The sequence below is a fragment of the Brachypodium distachyon genome, chromosome 2 (genome assembly GCF_000005505.3).
Source record: "Brachypodium distachyon strain Bd21 chromosome 2, Brachypodium_distachyon_v3.0, whole genome shotgun sequence".
NCBI lineage: Eukaryota > Viridiplantae > Streptophyta > Magnoliopsida > Poales > Poaceae > Brachypodium > Brachypodium distachyon.
Window position 1 is genome coordinate 11,968,950 of NC_016132.3, and position 19,877 is coordinate 11,988,826.

The 19,877-nt window shown below is 42.9% G+C and overlaps 2 protein-coding genes across 5 annotated transcripts; both read right to left on the reverse strand.

Annotated features, from left to right (window-relative positions):
• Positions 1-3,701: 3,701 nt before the first annotated feature.
• On the reverse strand, positions 3,702-5,714 carry LOC100835204 (pentatricopeptide repeat-containing protein At1g71060, mitochondrial). Its single transcript, XM_003565733.4, has one exon. It carries the CDS (start codon positions 5,573-5,575, stop codon positions 3,932-3,934), a length of 1,644 nt encoding a protein of 547 aa, XP_003565781.1. The 5' UTR covers positions 5,576-5,714; the 3' UTR covers positions 3,702-3,931.
• Positions 5,715-8,666: 2,952 nt separating this feature from the next.
• Positions 8,667-15,206, reverse strand: LOC100823057 (cyclin-T1-5). 4 transcript variants are annotated; one of them, XR_002963124.1, is made up of 7 exons: positions 14,575-15,206; positions 14,400-14,481; positions 13,578-13,712; positions 13,192-13,370; positions 9,467-10,022; positions 9,090-9,235; positions 8,667-9,014 (listed from the first exon to the last, which is right to left on the reverse strand). XR_002963124.1 is itself a non-coding variant. In XM_003567681.4 (6 exons), the coding sequence occupies exons 1-6, from the start codon at positions 15,066-15,068 to the stop codon at positions 8,983-8,985; spliced, it is 1,068 nt and encodes a 355-aa protein (XP_003567729.1). In that variant the 5' UTR covers positions 15,069-15,199; the 3' UTR covers positions 8,667-8,982. The 4 variants fall into 4 exon arrangements, 1 of the variants encoding a protein (XP_003567729.1); XR_730345.3 differs by having other exon boundaries at positions 9,467-9,992; positions 14,575-15,205; XM_003567681.4 differs by lacking the exon at positions 9,467-10,022 and having other exon boundaries at positions 14,575-15,199.
• Between the last annotated feature and the right edge of the window lie 4,671 nt (positions 15,207-19,877).

Below are 19,877 nucleotides of genomic sequence, written 5' to 3' on the forward strand. Positions count from 1 at the left end.
AATATAAAAAAAAGTCGGTGAGCCAAACACAAAATATAATAAAAATCAGGTGAAAAAAATGAATTATGATAATCCACCGCAATGCCAAACGGAGTAAAGACGAACTTAAAACTTATTGATTCCTCCTTTTCAAACGCCTTCTTCTGTTTTACTTTCCGGTACCATAAGTTAGGATTGGCCTATGCTCAACACTGTTCCAAGCCAATTGGTGGACAAGCATGATTGTCCACAGAAATTGTCAACAAGGCTTTGGCGTCAATAATCGGCCGTTATCCATGTGGTCAGATTGGTAGCCACGTCCCCAGATTAGATGTTAGCCGGCCCGGCCACTAGACAATTTACATGTGAGCGGCGATCGCCAGAGTCCAAGATGAGCACCCAGAAAACTATGTACTAGACATATTAGCCATCCAATCACCCATCAATCCTTGTCCTAGACCTTATCCGCATGATCGATGAGACTGTATTTGGCCAATTTTCAAAAAAAAAATGACTCTTCAAAGTTTTGGAGATTAGCCATCGGTTTACACATGCGGAGGCTTAAAGCAGTGCTCAAACAGTTCTCTTCAAAGAAAAAAGGTAAAACAGAACAAGATTACAAGGCAACCACGTTTTGCACATTCTCCCACGAACTAAAACAAAAAGATAACTATGCCCCTTCGGACAACCAACCATAAGCTTTCTTTTTTTTTGATCGGGGACGACCAACCATAAGCTCATGCCCCTTTGCGACGCAAAACATTTTGCAGCAAACCAACGCTTCGGAATATTTCAATGCAGTATATGTTTTGTTTTACATATCACATGATGTTAGGAATCTCCCTGCGACCTGTCCAATCTGATTTATTAAGATATCTTCTGAATCAAGGGTTGGTAACCTGGTACGCGCGTCTGACTGGAACCCGAACAGAACATGAACAGCATCTTATACAAGGTCAACTTGTACTCTCTCTAATTCATAATAAATGTCTTGAATTCAGTATAAAGTTAATACATTTCTGAAAGGAAAACCTTGCATTTTTATGGGTTTTGATGAATGATGACAATATGGTTGAGAAACTAATGAGTTACACGGAGTGTTTCAGGTTTTAATTCCTCATGAGAATTGGTTTCGCCAGGATCGATGATCCTTAAAAATTGAAGTACAGGTACTGGCTTGAAGTACGAAAAACTCACTGAAGAACGGAGAAGAACATCGAAACGTAGTTTTTTCGTAGGTCTTTCCGTAATTTTTTCTTCACTTGAGTATAGGCATGCCGTATTATTAAGGGGGATTTAAAGTGTGAAACTGGTTTAGATAAAATCTTATTCTTCATGTTTAGCTAAGGCGAAAACCATTTTTGTGTGATTGTTTTTCGTCGGAGTGAAGAATGAAGCATTTCAGACTTCACAGAAACTTCCGTCGTGAAGTCCTCACTCTGATTTCAAATGTGTTTGAAAATATTTGTCGCGTTGTGCTTTGATCACGTAATCTTTCCGTTGTGAGACAGTCGAGTAAAGTGTGAGCTGGAGACTCAGGCTCACTTTATCCAACGGGTCGCAACGGCTAGATCTACGAAGCCCAGGCTATATAAGTTGACCCACCCCGAACGGATTCGGTGGTGATCTCGAAGGAAACTGTTTTGAAGAACACCTGAAGAAAACTTTTAAAGCCGAACTGAGCATGAACAATGGGATCCCCTCTCTAGCCGAGCACTTAAAGCTTGTTACTCTTGGTGATTGGCATCACCTAGACGGCTAGGAGTCAGTGTTGAAAAGCAATCGAAACTTGTGATTCGCGATCAACGAGTCTGTGAAGGTCCGAAGATCACTGCAAGATCTACCACGAGTAACGGGACGAGACTTTGGTCTTAACCCAGGAGGATTAAGTGGACTTGTGTGTCTGCGAGTCTTGTGTGGCTCAACCCTTTCAACGGAGACGTAAGTGCCAACAATCCAAACTTCAGGAAACAAACAACTGTGTCTTCGTGTTCTGGTGATATCGTTCCTCACTCTTGTTTCCTTGCATCCGTTGTTGTTGTATATCTTTAGTTTTGCATTTTTCTTTCCGCTGCAACTCTAAAATTTGCTTAAGTCCTTAAACTCTGTAATTGAAGATCCGTGACTGTCCTCGGTCTTCAGTCTTCAAAATTTCAAGAATCTAAAAACCGGTCACATTCAACCCCCCCCCCCCTTGACGTACTTGATCTTTTAATTTCTTTTTCGAAAAGGAGTGAAACTCCTCTGGCCTCTGCATCGATTGATGCACACACCCATAATATTATTAAAATTTCAGTGATAGTGCAATCTCAAAAGATAAAACAAAAAAACATCTCTTAGAGGTTACATCCTACAAATAAAATCAAGAGTAAAATGCACCCGAGGTTCCTATTCTTTCGCTAAGGTGTCAAGTAGGTCACTAATCTTTGAAAATGCACGTTTAGTTTCCCATTGTTTGTTAAGTGGTTCATCCTAGGTCCCTCGCCTGTATGCACAGCTTTGGCCGCATGACGTGGCTGCCACCTAGGCTTTGGGCCCTCACGTCAGGCGATGACGTGGCGCTGCCATCTAGGATTAGTGACATCTGCATGTATTAAAAAATGGAATCTTTTTACCACTCTTGCAGAACTCATCCTTCTCTTGGCAGCCACATATTTCTTTTTAGGAACATCTGCCACGCGGGGGTTTTTTTGTAAGATTGCAACGCTACGTCATCGCCTGACGTGTGGGCCCAAAGCCTAGGTGGCAGCCACGTCATGCAGCCAGAGCTGTGCATACAGGCGAGGGACCTGGAATGAACCACTTACCAAACAATGAGGACCTAAACGTGCATTTTCAAAGATTAGAGACCTACTTGACACCTTCACGAAAGAATAGGGACCTCGGGTGCATGTTACTCTAAAATCAACTAGAAAAACATATCAACCTTCCAGCCTAAGATTGGTGCGCCACCCAAACGGGCTGAAAAATTCCAAACAACCGTTTCCAACCGGCTGCACCCAAAGTTAATAGATTTCTTGGTTACCCTCCGAAGCGATAGTGACCAAGTACGGAGCCAATGCACCGCTCCGAGGACAACCTGCAAAAGATTTGAAACTCTTTTCTTGTTAAAAACCAAATCATTTCTGCAGGTCTAAATCGACCAACAAATCGCACAAGCCCCAACAAGGATAAGCGATTAAGACGTTTGCCCATACCCCGTAGCCAGTGTCCAAACATGTTAGCTATACACGATGTCAGTGGCAAATTAAAGGCCACCAAAGCAGCTCTCCACACCAAGCGTGCCATGGGACAATAAAAAAACAGATGGTGAATCGATTCATCTTTATCACAAAAAACACATTTCTTACAACCAAACCAAGTTAGAATTACCCCACGACAGACGTATCAAGCAAAAAATTTAATCTTTAGGGGAAGAAAACAGAACGAAAAAAGAAACAAAGTTAGTACAATTTTTAACTAAATCCAAGACACTTCTTGTGGATCGAAGGAAATATTATTAAATGGCATTGGAGAAATCATCATGGTTGTTCCACTAAATAGTGTGCTTGATTTTATCTTCTCTTGTTTAATTTAAACGTAACAAATTCGCTCACTAGCAAAGGTAAAACGAAAAGGAATCTGCTGACAGACCGAAATGCCCAGAAGCTAGTTTTAATCTAAAATCCAAATGTCTCAAACGCTTCTGGAAAACCAAGATAATCAAGCCCACCTTACAGAGATTTTCAAATCTCCAAGCAAATCTTAGTTAGCTGATAGCTGAAAATTGTTTGCTGGTCAAAAGAATGGAACACTCAGATAGTCACATTGCTTCCAGCAATTGTTGGTTAGAGCTGGTAATGTAGGGCGGCATACCTAGATATTTAGTGTGTAATTTTTGGAAGTCCTGCATTAATTGTTTCCTAAGAACCAAAAGCAATATGCTGCTACCTTACATGATATGCATGGTTCCTCAACCACGGAAAGGTGTTTTCCGCAAGGTATCCAACTTCAAAGCCATATCCTGTGCCAAACTAATTCGGCCTCCTTCAATAAGAGCTTCCTTCAAATTACTGAAAAGCTGACCAGGTGGCCTAATCCCTTTGTCCAACATCTCTTGGAAATACACGCAAGCTTCTTCCAGCCTGTTCTCAAAGCATAACCCATTGATCAATGAAGAAAACATGTGCATACATGGCAGAACACCTTTCTCCTTCATTTGCTTCCACACCTTCAAGGCCATATCAACCCTTTCATTACTGCAGAACATGCCAACCATCATTGTGTATGTATTGAGCTGAGGCTCACAGCCTTCCATCCCCATTCGCTGGAATACATTATAAGCCTCTTCTATCTTCTGAGATTTTATAAGATACTGCAGAATAATATCATAAGTCCGGGCATTTGGGCCAATTCCAGTCTTTCTCATCTCATCAACCATCTTGAAGGCATGCTGGAACTTTGAGGATCTGCAGTAAGCACCAACAACTGCATTGCATGTAGGTACCTCCATGGGGAATCCACTGGCCTTAGAAAGCTCGAAATACTTCAAAGCCTCATCCAGCCTCTCCTCTGAACCAAGCCCGTTGATAAGCATGCAATACACATGAGGGCTTGGCATGCAACCATTCGCTTCCATCTCACGGAACACCTTGATGGCTTCATCGCATTTGCCAGACTTGCAAAAAGAACTGATGAGTGTTCCATACGCTACGACATCAGGCTTAATGCCTGCATCCAACATTTCTTGGTAAACTGACTTGAGCATCAACAAGTCCTTCTCATGGCCCCAGCCTTCCATAAGTACAGTGTAGGTCTTCAAATCAGGTACAAACCTACCATTCCTCTTCATCTCCTTAAAAATGGCATGCGCCTTCTTGACTTGCTTGGATTTGCTCAGTACATCTATCAGCCAGTTGTAATCCGACAAGTCTGCTTTCAGCCCAAAACTGCTCATCTTCTCGAACGTCTCGACGGCTTCCTTGACCTTCCTCGCCCGGGCATACCTCCTGACAATGAGACGGAATGTGTCCTTAGAAAGCAAGCCGCGGCACCGCATGGCCTCGACCAAGCTCCACACCAGCCTGAACTGCTTGATCTTGCCGAGCGCCTCAATCAAGTTGTGGAAGCTCTCGGCCGTGTACCTAAAGCCCTGCTGCCTCTCTGCCCACCGAAAGAAGGCGAGCGCGAGAATGCCTGCGTTGCTCAGGTTCCTTAACACCTCCGCCACCAGCTCCGGTGACATGTTCACTCCAAGCGCATCGAGCGCCGACGCGATTCTTGGTTCCGGCTGGCTGGACACGACGCGGCAGACCCTCTCGGCCACCTCGGAGACGTCGGAGCCCGGGCCGTCCCCATCGGTGCCTGGCACTACCGTGAACTGCTGGTCCACGGACAGTTCGTGGGTGGCGGCGGCGGGCCCTGCGGCGGTGCAGAACAACGAGCTACGCATTCCGCCGAGCACGTGCCTGGCGTGCGCGAGCGGCGCAAGACAGGGGCGCGAGGGAAGCAGGGGAAGCATCTCGTCGAACACCGTGCGGGCGTTCTTGGCGGGGGCGCTCTTCGCTGTGAAGAGTAGGTGGATGGCTGCGCCGCGGCGGCGGCTGAGGTAGCGCATCGTGGAAGCGAAGTGCTCTCGGCGGTTGCAGGGAGTGTGTTTTGGTGGAAGAGCTATTTCGGAGCCCCCCGTGTCCCACAAGAGGTGATCAACCAGGCCGGCGCTACCCAGGACCAGGACCGACTGACCGAGGCCGAGACCCTTTTTATCCGGGAGGAAGTTTTTGTAAGATTTTAGTCTTTAGTTTTTCCCTATATAATTTGTTCGATCTAGTATATGAAACTTAGGATTTTGAATGTCCGTTAAGTCCAAATCCATTGGATTTTTTTTCTTTGTTGTGTCTACCACAACCATGGTAGCCCAAAAGTATTCATAATTGGTTGCCGTTGGTACTAACCAAACCATTTATATTATTCGATGTGTCTCAATTCCCTCCCTTTTTTTCACACAACCTATCACACTAGGTGAAAGTGGTAAGAATAGTTACCGACCGGATCCGTTTCTGAATCTGACAGTATAAAATACAGGAAAAGAAATAACTATTCGGTCGGATCCTGTATAAAATATGGTACGAGTGTTATCCAGTAGAGACCAATCATTATCCGTTTCCGATACGCCATCTCTACGCTACCGTACCATATTCGTTTCCACATCCAAATCTGCATCCGTACTGTTTTTGAATTTGACAAAAATACGAAATATGTTATGGTATGAGGAGTAGATCCCTCTCCTCATGACCATCCACCATAGCCCCTCCTCCTTTCCACAGCGGTCGCCCTTATGAGCTACTCCCTCCGTTTTATAATTCTTGTCGAAATATTATATGTATCTAGACAGTTTTAGAAATAGATAAATCCATTTTTTAACAAATTATAAATCCATTTTTAGACAAATTTTGAACAAAAATTATAAAACCGAGGGAGTACTTAGTAGGATCGTCTCCTGCCTACCAACCAAGGAAGCCTTGCATGGCCACCTTCTCCCAGCACCAAGGCGGCATACACGAGGCTTCTCCGATGTCGGAATAAAGTAGCTTCCTTCATCCGTGAGAAAGCTGGTGTGGTGACCCTACCTACAGGTACATGGATGTGCATTCAGGATGCCGTTGGGGAGGGTGTGGGTTCACCCGTATTTTGCCTTCCCCATACCCAAACAGTGGAATCCCCATCTTTACCCTCCCCATAATTTGCCCATTCCCCGTTTTACCCGTGTTTATCCTGCATACGGCTTTGAACTGCAGCAGGTTGTAATGAAATTTCTCTAAAACAACATGCACTGAGCTCGAATTGCACACAAAGAAAGAGAACACCGAGCGGATCCTGCATTTGGGATCTAAATCAAAACACATAACCAAATTATTTGATGCAGATCGAAGAAATAAGAAGGAAAAATCCCCAAAATTAGAACTAGAGGCACCATCGAGAGAGGAGGTGGCCGCCCAGCTCAGCGAGAGAGAAGCTCTCCCCTCGCAGCCCTGGTGTCTTCCTGTACGTCGGCGGCCCTTGCCTCGCAGGCTCGCCGGCGGTCGGTCGCTGCGGCACCCAGTTGGTGAGGAATCGAGAGAACCGAGCGCTTCGGGAGAAGGGAGAAACTCAGGACGTGGGGCAGCAGGCGGCATTGGCGCAGGCGGAGGCGCACGGCGGCGGGCGGCACAAGCGGAGTCTCAGGCGGCAGATGGAATCGGGCGACTTGCTTATCCATGGCAGGCTCCCCATCTAGTATGGGATGTACGGGTAATATCCATTACCCTCCCCAGTTTGTATGGGCAAATTTTTGACCCATACCCGACCCAATTGAATGGGTATGGATAGGGTAATGGGTATTGGATACCCACCGGCATCCTGAATGTGCATCCTCGTCAATCTCACACGTCACATCCAATCCATGCCACACTACCTGAAAAACCCCTTGTATTGAAGGGTACAGAAGCCGCTGCACTAACGGTTTCGATACCCGTCACTACAGTCAATAATTATATGTTGGTAGTTCAACCTCCACTGAAGAGCACCATCTCTCCAACGGTGGAAAAATGACTGAAAGGAAAACCTTGCTCTTTTATGAGTTTTGATGAAGAATGACAACTTGTTTGAGTAACTAATGATTTACTTGAGTATTTCATATGGTTCTAATCGACATCACTGTCTTTGATCTGCATGGAAGCTCGTAAACTTTTAAAGGGATGTAACGCTGCGTTGAATATCTACTTGATATACGTAAGGTTGTGTTCTGACGGAAATTTAGGTGAAGCACAATGTGGTCCAAAATTGACAAGTGGACATGCTTATCCTTCGGTCAAGTCGTGGCATGAACGTCTCGCATCCAGAGAGAAAATGTATCCAGAAGGGTCCGCCCAGATTATCCTCTCACGGTTCAAACATGTACATGTCGATGCATTCCCTAAAAAAAAGCATGTACATGTCGATGGGCGACATTAAACAATTCATGCAATTTCTGTTGGTCAGCCCAGACATCTCAACCCCTACACAAAAACCTGCTCACAGGAGGAGAAAGCAAAGACAGATTTTCGAAAGAGTTTTGGAGACAACTGGATGATCCTGGAATAGTAAGATTTCCCGAGAGAAGGACCAAATGATTACCTGCGAGTATAAAATCCCATCAACTTTGGGGAGAGTGAAATCAGAACATATTTTCCAACATCTCCAACTATCAGCAAAGTGAAAATTATGACCACAGGAAAGTGAAGATTATGCTTTAAATTCTGTGATGACAAATTACGACAAGCAAGACAAAGGTAAAGTGAAATCAGAACATATACTCCGTATTTCCAACATCTCCAACTATCAGCACTGGCTTATACCAACGTTTTATTCTTGTCATCAGCCCACCAAGGCGCCAAACATCTCCAACCATCAGTGTTAATCTAACAGCAACGCTTCCTCTAATTAGCACATGGCTTGTCGGAGATATGTTCGTTGGTCTTTGGTGCAGCAAAATCCAATAAAGCAAGAAACTAAAAGGGTACGCCACCATATAAATCAGCATTGGAAGAAAGAAAATTAAGAACTTCATATGAGAACTGTCAGTTCTTCAACAAGCTGAAATGTCAAAAAAAAATACAGGGCTTTCAGAACCAAGAGAAAAACTGCATGCATTAAGCAGCTTGGATGCAACCAACCACGAAGGCACAACCTAAGACAGTTAACGGCCGTCTTTAAAAAAAGAACTTCCGTGCGTCAAACATACATCCCACTATTTTGCAGAAACTAAAAATAACAAAAACTGAGGAGAACTTTTGAGACAAGGTTTATCCTTTTTGTACATGGAAACACTCTGTAGTTGTAGAAAAAAAAACAGAAAAGGATGAGTACAATCTCAGACTACTAATGCTGTCCAGTAATTCAAGAGAAAGTGGCCAAATATCCAGGTATACAGATTTGTAACAGTGGCCACTAAGCAAAGTAAAAGGATCTGTTGGTATAAAGGGTAAACATATGGAATCTAGTATCCTAAAGTAGCTCCTTCAACTGCCGGACAACATCTGCAATTGCAACAGATAGTGGTGTCAACCCTAAGATATAATATGTTCACATTGTAATAAAGAACACTCAGTTACCTTTAACAATGTATGGTGTCGTCTTGAATTCATGCCAGAAATTTGGGTGCAAGGTAATGTCGTATCGGAGGAACTTTCCAGCAAGGAATGCAGCTCCAGCAGCAATATGATGAGGTTTGAACTGAAGCCAAAGAGAACTCTGAAGCCTGCATTGTTAAAATAACTTAAGAATAATAGCTAGATAATACTAATATTTAAATGAACACTCAAGTAAGAGTTGGGCACACCATCGATTAGTGTAACTGTGTGGACGAAAAATAAGGGCATTTTGTTTTAGACGTCATTATAAGCCATATCAGCAAGATATGTTAAGGCCCCACCAAATAGCTACATGTATATTAAAGAAAAACAAGCAAGCCATATGCAATGGTCCTTACCACTAAAAGTTGCTTCAGGTGATAATATTATCGAAGAACCATCTGCGGAATTTGCCATATTGCTAAACTCTAGCAATTACACATGCCCTTTTGCAATTCGAAGGACAATTCTTTGACCAAATAATAATGCTCCAATGAGATATGGCAACCCTCTAAACCCTTTGACAAACCCTTTGACCATGACAAGGTTAGATTTGAAACGCACAAAAGGGAGAAGATAGCATGTCCCCACGGAGTTGTACTTGTTCATGTTTACTAACCAATCTCAAGTTGTTCTTTTGTGCTGACTAATACATGTAGCCCGATTTAAATTAGCATGCAGTCAGCGCTTCCATATGACTCTCTTGGCTAAGATGATGCTAGCCTTGTTAAGGACGATATATTACATAAATACACCAATGTGTCAGTGAAGTACTGCCTTTAGTAAAACCAAAGGGTAGCTGGGAAGGAACTGATCCGTCTCTACAAAGAAATTCTGACTGATCAAACTAATGATGGAACTAGCAAGCCATGCACACTTTATGACCTAAATTGAAATAAACAGGCATAAGGAAATCTGCATAAAACAGAAACGTGTGTTTAATGACGAGCATATAAATAGGAACAGCTGATTGATTACAAATGTAACAATTATATATGTCCATTATTATAATCACAAGAGATAAATAAAATCTTGAATGTACGGTCGTATTTGAAAAATACAGAAAAAAGTACCATACGTAATTTGGAAGTCACAAAAAAGAAAGGAAAATTGATCTGTAATAACTCAGAAGATAGAAGAACAGTGTGTCCCTTGTGGTTTTTCATTAAATAGGATTGTGCGGTCATAATACGGGCCATCAGAAATGTATATGAAACTTGATTTACATTATGAGCTTCACATTGTCAACAGGAACACTAAAGCGAGATCCACTAGAAGTGTAGCTTCAATTCAAATGAAAAAGAGAATATTTAAGACAAAGTTCAGTCTGGTTGCAGTGACTTGAATCTGTAGCTTCGGTTGTGGAAGTTATAAAATATTTGCTAGAATGGTAGGTGTGTAATCTTACCTTCACGCACATTTTCCCTTTGTCCAACTATCATATAATCAATCATTTAATAGCATCGCTACTTAATGAGGTGAAAGTTTGTTTTTATGATAACCACCAGTCCCTACTAAGATTCTAGAAATGTAGCGCAAAAGTGTTCGGCAGAGTGCTTCTGTATTTATCCCACACAAAATGGATCGCTGTCTACTTGCACACAGCAGGAAACTCATTTCAAACCAATCAGCTCACAGAAGCCTTATTAGAGCTGACAAAATCACCTTGGCCATAGTCTACTGAATATAGAAGCACATGAAAGGAAAGTACATGTGCATGCACACCGGAACATGAACCAAATAAGTCATTTTTAAGCTTAAAGTTGTTCAACATCTTAACCCCTTGGTTACGGATATGTACCTGAACTAAAAGAGAACATATATATATAACCAACAATGAAGATAAATCTGCAAATGAAACAGTCCTAGCACCACCACCACATTAGCCAGTCAATGGTCTTTGCATATCAAATATGCATTCATACCAAGTAATCCCTCTTGACGACAAAATGTTGCGAGCAAAATTAATTGCAGTCAAACATTTTCTTATCTTTGACAAATAATATGTTCAAAATATTTAGAATGGACACGTAGTGTAAGAAATACCAAGTCCAAGTACAAAAAGAGTGAGTTGGGGGACGTCAATAAACAATATTGTTTTTGGCCTTGCAGTGTTGAGAGGGAAGTTCATACTTATTACTAAAACAGATCTTAGGTAGAAGACTGGATAAGGATGGAGACATTTGATAAAAAAAAATTTATGAGATACATTAGATCACTCAACAGCCGAAATGACATGATTGGTGATTCTTGTCATTTTCAAGCCAAATGGCATGATTGATGATTCTAGAAAAATGTCATTTTCAAGCCAAAACAAATTGCATTCAGCTCAACAGGGAACGCAGAGGATATGACAGTACTGCAGCAGCACAAGATATCAGCAACGAATGTAACACAACAATGCAAGACTGATTATTCAGCACAAGATTATCACCCCAAGTAATGTCTTAAAACGGGAGTTATCTTTTCAATGACTTGATAGGCAAGCAAATGAAAAATTAACATGCCTAAGACCTTAACGGGAATGGAAGTTTTAGGATTTCTTCAAAGTTGATCGAAATTCTAATGTTACCAACTGGTTCAAAATCCTTTCAGTTCAAATAGGCAGACTAGAAAAGAAAATATGAATTCAGTAATCACTACTGCAGAACATAACTAGTGACAAAATGACATGCACAAATGGCTTATCAAACTGAAAGGTCATGCCATATGATCCGAGCAGCATTCTTGAGAAACAAATATGCAGAATGTTCATAACACTTGGCATGCTTCGTCAGCACCGTGTTCAGTTGTTCAGAACTGTACAGTAGAAGTCAATTTCCAAATCTTCGCATCTTGCAATGGTGTACCCAAAATTTCCATACTTTTGCAATGGTATATATGCATTTCATACAGATGACATATCAATTATATATCAACAGGGTAGTATATATAATATTTTCCCATGTTTGTAAACTTAGCAAGTTATACTTAGGTATCTAGAAGTAGGTTATCTTCTTCCTTTCTTTTTAAGTATGCACAAGTTCATCCATGAAAATGGTTGATCTGTAAAATTTGGTGAATGGTGAATACCACAGACCCCTTCTCAGACATATTAGAGATGCAACCAATAATACAGTAAATCGTACGTACAAGAATGCAGGCAATTCATATTGTGATTTGCAGTAGGATAAACCTCCATACACAGAATGGAGAGCTGTTTTTGGTTAATCTTAGAAAGATTACATATTCATAAAGATAGAGTCAACACAATCCACATGAAATTGGTCTCCTACTTGTCGCGGAACTATAAAGCAAAGAGAAAATCAAGATACACGTGTACAATAACTGCAGGATGGGTCTTTATACAGTTTAAGATACTTCAGTCAGCAACAATATACAACAAAATTACACTGACAACAGCATAGAAAACTAAGTGATACTCCATACAGTATTTTTTGCTAGCCATGGATGATATATCAAAGGACACTTATTTTGTGACCGATGGGGTGAGTACAAGAAATGTTTAACACTTAAGAAACGTTGGATCTCACACTATAACCAAATCACCCTTAAGCTCTCTAATCATTCAGGTTAAACAATTTCAACATGTGTTGCACTGCCATCATTTAGATCCAGTTAGCGGCTTTGGCAGAACACCGATCAACCAATACCGAATGCTTCCAATGAGGCTAGTTCACAATGAAACGTAGATGGTATCTTCATTCCAGTCTTGCTAACTATAGGTCCAGAAAGCATTGCATGCCTAGCATTTACCTTGATAACAACCTCCATTAAATGTCTCATATGTGCAGCTGTATTTTTTTTGTCCAATAGGAAGATTGTAACAAGTATTGATGATTGTACCACTACAATCCACATATGACATGCATTCAAAGCGCAGCATTTAAAGTACTCAGCATGGCCCAACTTTCAGAAAATCCAAAATCCAAACAGTAACATGGTAATTTGAGATTGCTCGAGTCCACAGGTGTACGAATGTTGTACAAGATACCTTGACTTTTGTTAATTAAGAACTCAAGAAACGAATTATGTCAGTCAATATTGATCAAGTAATGCGTACAGCGATAAAAATAATACTTACCCGTCATTAATCAGATTCCAAGCCACATTAAATAGAACAGACTGTGCGAGTCCTAATTTGCTCAAAGCGGATGAAAGTGAAGCATATGGATGGGTCACTTCAAGTTCAAAATCAAGTGTTGTCAGTATCATTTGCTCCGCCTGTGTTATATTTTCTCGGTATTGTTCAAACCAGTTTGGCTGCAGAAACAAGAAATATAACGTGTTATATTTTCTCGGTATTGTTCAAACCAGTTTGGCTGCAGAAACAAGAAATATAACCATTGGTCATTGGCAGATAGCACTGCAATATCAACAGTTTAGTTCCAAGAATAAGAACTGAAGTCATTATAGCACCAGAAAATCTAAACATGGTACAGCGAGAAAGTAGGAGTTTGGTCTACTTACACCACGCATGAAGTAAGGAAAGAGATTGAATTCTTTACTTCCAGAAACTTCACATGAAGCCCTAATAACAGTATTCAAAAGGCATGTTGTTTCCTCTGACTTTGCCGCAAGAAATAATGCTGCGGTCGCAACAAGCTGTGGAAATTTGAAGAATAGAGCATAATCACAACAAAGATCTCTTAGATCTGTGCCATTCGAAAGAAAGACCAGGCATTGAGAAGTTAAGGAAAGTAAGTTCTGTAAAGGTAATAAGGCAGTAAAGATCATTCACGATACAAGTTGTGACAGTGGAGACGTAAGATGATAACAACATCGTGGATTAGTATACTGATTTAGTACACACATTATTTATTATCTGTTGCAGCTTGAAGATTAGCTACTTGAAAAAAAAAACATACATCACAAGGTTTCATGTGTATTTGTGGTCTTCAACACTAGAGAACTTTTCCCATCCAAATTTTAAGCCAGTAAGTTGCTGAATTGCACATGATGAAAAAGGGTGTCTCTGGATAAATTTTAGGCAGAATTTCAGCATCATCAGTTAAATTAAACACGACACTTTGAGCATATAACAGAGCATTTATGATCATTAATAACATGACTGACTAGTCAGCTAGTATCTCAATATGCATTAGAACAGAGTAGTGTTGGAATAGGGAGTACAGAACTTATTTTACAATATAGTAGTCCTTGCAGGTGATAGATGAACATCCAGATTAATACAATAGACATCTGACCATCTATAAACCTAGTTCTTCAGCACATAGATTGCATTTGCATTACTGGAAAACTCTTGTAAAAGAAGAGGAGAAGATAACTAACAAATCTATCATGGCAGGCGTGCGATCTGTGTAAAAAGAACCGATGGCAATACACCACCGCCGTTGCAATCGTCGTCTGGGGCCTACGTCAATCACAGGCACCACGATCAGCAGTCACGGACACAAACTACCAAAACGAACCCCAAAAAAAAACGTAGTGCCATCAGCGAGTTTACAGGTCAAGGCGGAAGCCGAGGCAGCGCAGGTAGGCACAGTAGGACGCGCGCAGCCTCGCCTCTAGAGCAGAGTCGATCCCGTCCTTCCGAGAAGGTGATCGTCGCTCGATCTCGACCTGCGACAGTAGCCCCCTGGTGTCGCTGTCCTCAGTCTGTTTCGCCGGCACAACTGGGGACGTCGCCACGTACGCCGGATCATACCGGGGCTCCGGCGCGCGTCGAGCCCGCTTTGGCGGCGGCGGGCCAGAGGCCGGCTGATGAGGAGGGGGTGGCGGAAAGAGGCGTTCCTGGAGGTGGGAGAGCGCGAGCGGATCGCGGGGGACGTGGTAGGGAGGAGCGGCGGCGCTGTGGTAGGGATGTGAACGGGTGAGGGGTTGGAGATATGGGTGGTAGGGGTCGTCGTGGTCTCGTCGGCGGCGGCGGGGGTGGTGGCAAGGAGGATCGTGGTGATACGTATGAGAGTGGTGTGTGACTGGGCCGGGTGCGAAGGACATGGCGGCGGCGGCTGAGACGATGGTGTCAAAGGCGGCGGGCGGCGGAGCAGGTGGGGAATTTGGATCAGGTCAGGGCGAGGATTTGCTGGGATGGGAGATTTTTGAAGATGCCCGGACCAGGGGAAAGCCGACAGGGACGGGAAAAAGGTCCCCCATTTGTTTTTTGTTTTTTGACAGCCCCCATTTGGTACTCTCTCTGTTCTTAGCTTTTTTTGCAAAAAACACAGAAGGGAGGGAGTATGTTTAGTTTGCGGGCAAATACATTTAAACATAAAAAAGGTACAACACATCAGACTTAGGATGTGTTTGGTCGGTGAGTTAGGAAGAATATATAGGTTGGCTCCAGCGAGATTTTTTGGACAGAGCCACTCAATTTCACGTTTGATTAAAAAGGGGCGGGGACTCAGTTTGACGTTTGGTTAAGAGGTTGGTTCAATAAAAAAAAAAGATCGTCCTCTACCTTCTCTTCTTCCGCCATGCATTCTCCTATCTCGGCCGAAACCTCTCAGGCCCGGCACACTCCGGGCTGCTGCCGCTCGTCGTAGGGATCGAGGCCTCCGCTTGCGCTTGAGTCCCGCCATCGCTCGCCGTCGCGCTCGAGGCTGCCCCAGCCGCTCGCGCTCGAGGCTATGTCCCCTTGGGACCATTGACCTCGCCGGCGGCGCGGTCCACTAAGCTGGGTCGACCTCCGGCGGCGGTTCTGGCGAGTGGGGGCGAATTCCGGTAGCGAGGGGGACGAACTCCGACGGGCGGGTCCGGCGAGTGGGATGAGTGAGAGAGAGAAAGCATCGAGCGATGGAGAGAAAAGAGGCAGGGAGACGAGCAACCCCGCATGAGCCGGCCAATTCCACCGGCTCACGCGGACAACCATTTTGGCCTTTTTTGGGGTCCGGCCCAACCAGACTCACTAGCCAAACACCCACAAAAAACTTTTTGGGCCATTTGGCACTGCGTGGGTTGGCCCCAACCCATGAACCAAACACACTCTTATTTAACAAACTACTCCCTTCGGTACTAAATTTTTTGGTGATGTTAGTTCGAATTTTGAAGTAAAATGTTGGAGATGCTTGAGGTTATCAAGAGTGAACTGTGCAACAAGATATCATGTAGTACAACTATTTGACATAAAAAAAACATACTTCCCCCGTCCAATAAATGATGTCTCAACTTTGACTAAATTTGAATGCATCTATACACTAATTCATGTCTAAATACATCCAAATTTTGACAAACTTGAGACATCTTTTGTTGGACGGAGGGGTACATGAGTTTACATCTCATATTTAAAAGAAAAGGATTTCAATTAGTATTTATTTTGAAAGGAGTATAAGCAGGTGGAGTGGGTCCGGATGACACCCATACCCGTACGGTCGTACTTGGACCATCATTCTGCACCCAAGACTCGACACTCCCTTGATTCTTCTACCAAACTCGCCAGCTGTTCATCAAGCCATCCTCGTCACCAAGCCATCTGCACGAGGTGGATTCGGGGAAGGAGAACGCTAGAGGCGGCCGTCAGCCAGCCGCAAGCTGGAGGAGGGCAGGAGGCGACGTCAATCAAGCAAGACCGAGTGGGGCTGGCGGCTATAGGTTGGAGAAGGCAGCGGGCTAGGGTTTTTTTCGAGGGCCGAACCACCCAACGCAACGCATTGCGAGGGTGGGTGGGTGGGTGGCAAAAGGGAAGGGAAGGGAGCTACGGGGAAATTGGGATAAAGAGTGTCTAAATTCGCTGATGGGCCGGAGTGGAATGAATTGTATTATTGTTTGTTTAATTGTAAGTATCACGAGTTAGGCCCACATGTCTGGACCGGGTACACGGATATCGGGTTCGGCTTTCGTATTACCAGACCCATACTCCTTCGACCCAACGGTTATGAAATTTTACCATTGGGGATTTTTTTTTCTTACCAAATCTTTATCTTGATCGGGTAGCCTGTCTCAGATACCAATTGCCTTCCTTAGAAGCGGAACTAGCTAGTTCACAAGCCACAAAATTGCAGTCTCAAAATATTTGCCACCTTTTGTATAACCAGGACGACTCGTAAGGTCTCTACAATCTTCTCAAAGAAATGTCTCAATGTTCCCAACAGGCCCGGCACCACCGAGGCACAACCGAACAAAAAAATCCATTTCTTTAACAACTAAACACCTTCGAGACACGACAACACCTCAATCTCCTTGGTGTAAGCACACATACAAGGGTAAGCATTCCACAGACAAATGACTACGTCACCTCAACAAATGCGGTTTGATGGTGCCGGCGGTCACACTTCTTCGGGTGGTGCCCGTTACATGGTCAAGGATCAACCAAAGCAAGACTCCGATCAGCGAGCATAGATTTTTTTCCCCCTTAATATCCACCTTCACTCCTTTTTTGCCCCTTTAAGATCCACCTTCGTTCCTGAATATCACTCCATGAATCAAGTAGGTTTTGAAGGAAAGCCGCGTGCATCATCATGGACACCTTGGTTTGTTTGTTGCTACAGTTTTACCACGAAAAGTTTGAGGACAAATCTAACCAAATTTTGGAAGTTGTTCACCAAAAAACCACGAAGGAGCAAAAATAAAAGGAACATCTTTTTCCCGTGATCTGCAGAAGAGAAGACGGTGGCCACAGGGTGCCCCGAGCCTGGCTGCATGGGGCCTACAAGGTCCACCAAGTGGTGCCCTTTTGCTGGTGTCTTCATCTCCGACAATACAGATGGGCCTAACTTTCATGGAAATTTCCGAGGCAACGACACGATAGAGTTTTTCTACTTCTCCAGGAGGGAACAGATTCAGCCATTTCCACTGCCTCTGAAGGGGTGTTAGGGGTGTTGTGGGGGGGGGGGGGGTGTCAGAGGACATTACCCCTTTGGATAGACAATCTATGTTATGGACTCGGCTATTACACAGTTTTACAAGTCCAAAATGAAGATGAGATGTGATAGTGCCATGAGAGATGCAAGAATAACTACCACATCACAAAGTTTGTAGATTTAAGTGACTTCATTCGGATTTGGATCTGAGTTTTATTTTTTGGGATTAAGGGCACAAGTTAGGCCCCGATTTCATGCACTTCAAGGTCAGGTTCAGGAGTTCAAATGAGGTTCGAAAGGTAAAGGGTGCGAAAATAAACAGACCAAACTACAGCTATTACAGGCAGCACCAGCTACCCAAACTATCAGCGGGCAAAAAACTGATCCATCTTAACAAAAAGAGCTCAAAGTCCATCGATCAGGCGCTGATTATGATTTGGATCCGAGCTGTGAGGAGACCTGAGATCATATTGGCCACCATTTCCTCATCCAAAGTCCAAATCAAGCGGGTAAGTACTTGTTGGAAAGTTTATTCCGAGCACTTTTCAATGGATGTGGCCCAAAGAATAGATTCCAAGCGAACTTACCATGATGGACAAAATAAGTCGGCAAATCTGCATTTACATTTCCAAAAGAGTGCTACTTATTTTGTTAGGAAAATTAGAGAAAGGGTTGGATTTGAACCGTCTTCACAGGTGCATAAAACCCTCCTCTCCATCTTCTCTTTATATAACTCCTCTTGACCCTTATGGTGTGGAAGTTGCTCGAGAGGACCAAAAGTGCCACCAATAGATCCAGAGTTGATAGTTGTCAGCACATAACTGTAGAAAAAGTCACCTATGACTACAGGTAAGCTGCAAAAAAGTACACAAAAGTCGCCATTTTTAACACGGAAACTGATTTTCAGAAAATATTGGTCAAAACACACTCAACTGAGGTCTAGTTTTTGAAGATCTTGTCATGAGAGAGCCAACCATAAAAAACAGATAGTAATTACAACACTCAGCTTCAATGTTATACTCCGATCTAGAATACTTGTCGTAGTTTTGTCTGGATACGTATGTTAGTATGTACCTACACGCTGAAACCCATTCTCGATACATGCATATCTAGATAAAACTGTGGCAATTAATTTGGATAGAATAGCATTTTGATTAATAAAAAAAATGAAATGAACATGACTGTATGCAAGCTCTCTTGAATTTACAATGTTTCTGAGAGACTCGCGGGATGACGCCCTATCCATTTTGGAGTGTTGGCTGGAGGGTACTAACCATAGATCTTTCATGATTCTGTTGCAGAAAAAGGAAAATGATAGTACTCTCAGCTCATTCTGACTTATTTCCTTGCTAATTTGTCAGTAAAGTGGATCACCATAGTGCTTCTGGACAGCCTGCAGATGGTGATAACTCATCGCATTGATGAAGATTAATCTGGCTTTGTCAAAACTATATGCCTTGCCAACAATTTCATCTATGCATAATATTTGGTCTAGATGCCCGTCAAAAAAAAAGATTTGGTCTAGACATGCAAAATTAGAAGGAAAAAAAGTTATGACCCTCAAGTTTGATTTCAGCAAAGCCGTTGATACATGCAAAATTTCATGGGAAGCTCTCTTAAAATTCTATTGGTTCGAGGATTTGGTGATACATGGAATATCTGGATCAGAAACATGTTCAATACTGCAAAAACAGCAGTGGTTCTTAATGGTGTTCACACAAATTGGGTAGATTAAAAAGAGGACTTCTGCAAAGGGATCCCCAATCCCTCTTTATCACGGTGGTAGATGTACTGCAATAAACTATCGAAAAATTTGCTTCCTGACAGTTTGAAACAGCCTTTTTTTTACAGCTCAACCATGCCAGTTCTTCAGTACGTGGACGTGGATGACACCTCTCCAAGGAGAGCCGGATCAAGCTATATTGCTTCGTGAGATTATGTCCTGTTGTTAAGTTTCTTGGGACTTCAAATTAATTTCTCCAAATCTAGTTCTGTCCCCGTTGACTTCTCT

Bases quoted from the DNA above. Each gene is read 5' to 3' on its own strand.
- LOC100823057 (XM_003567681.4), bottom strand. From the start codon at position 15,068: ATGTCCTTCGCACCCGGCCCAGTCACACACCACTCTCATACGTATCAC. The intron at 13,713-14,399 runs GTTAGTTATCTT...AAATTTCCACAG, and splicing joins ACGCCTGCCATGATAGATTT to CTTGTTGCGACCGCAGCATT. The intron at 9,236-13,191 runs GTAAGTATTATT...TTAACAATGCAG, and splicing joins TGGAATCTGATTAATGACGG to GCTTCAGAGTTCTCTTTGGC.
- LOC100835204 (XM_003565733.4), bottom strand. From the start codon at position 5,575: ATGCGCTACCTCAGCCGCCGCCGCGGCGCAGCCATCCACCTACTCTTC.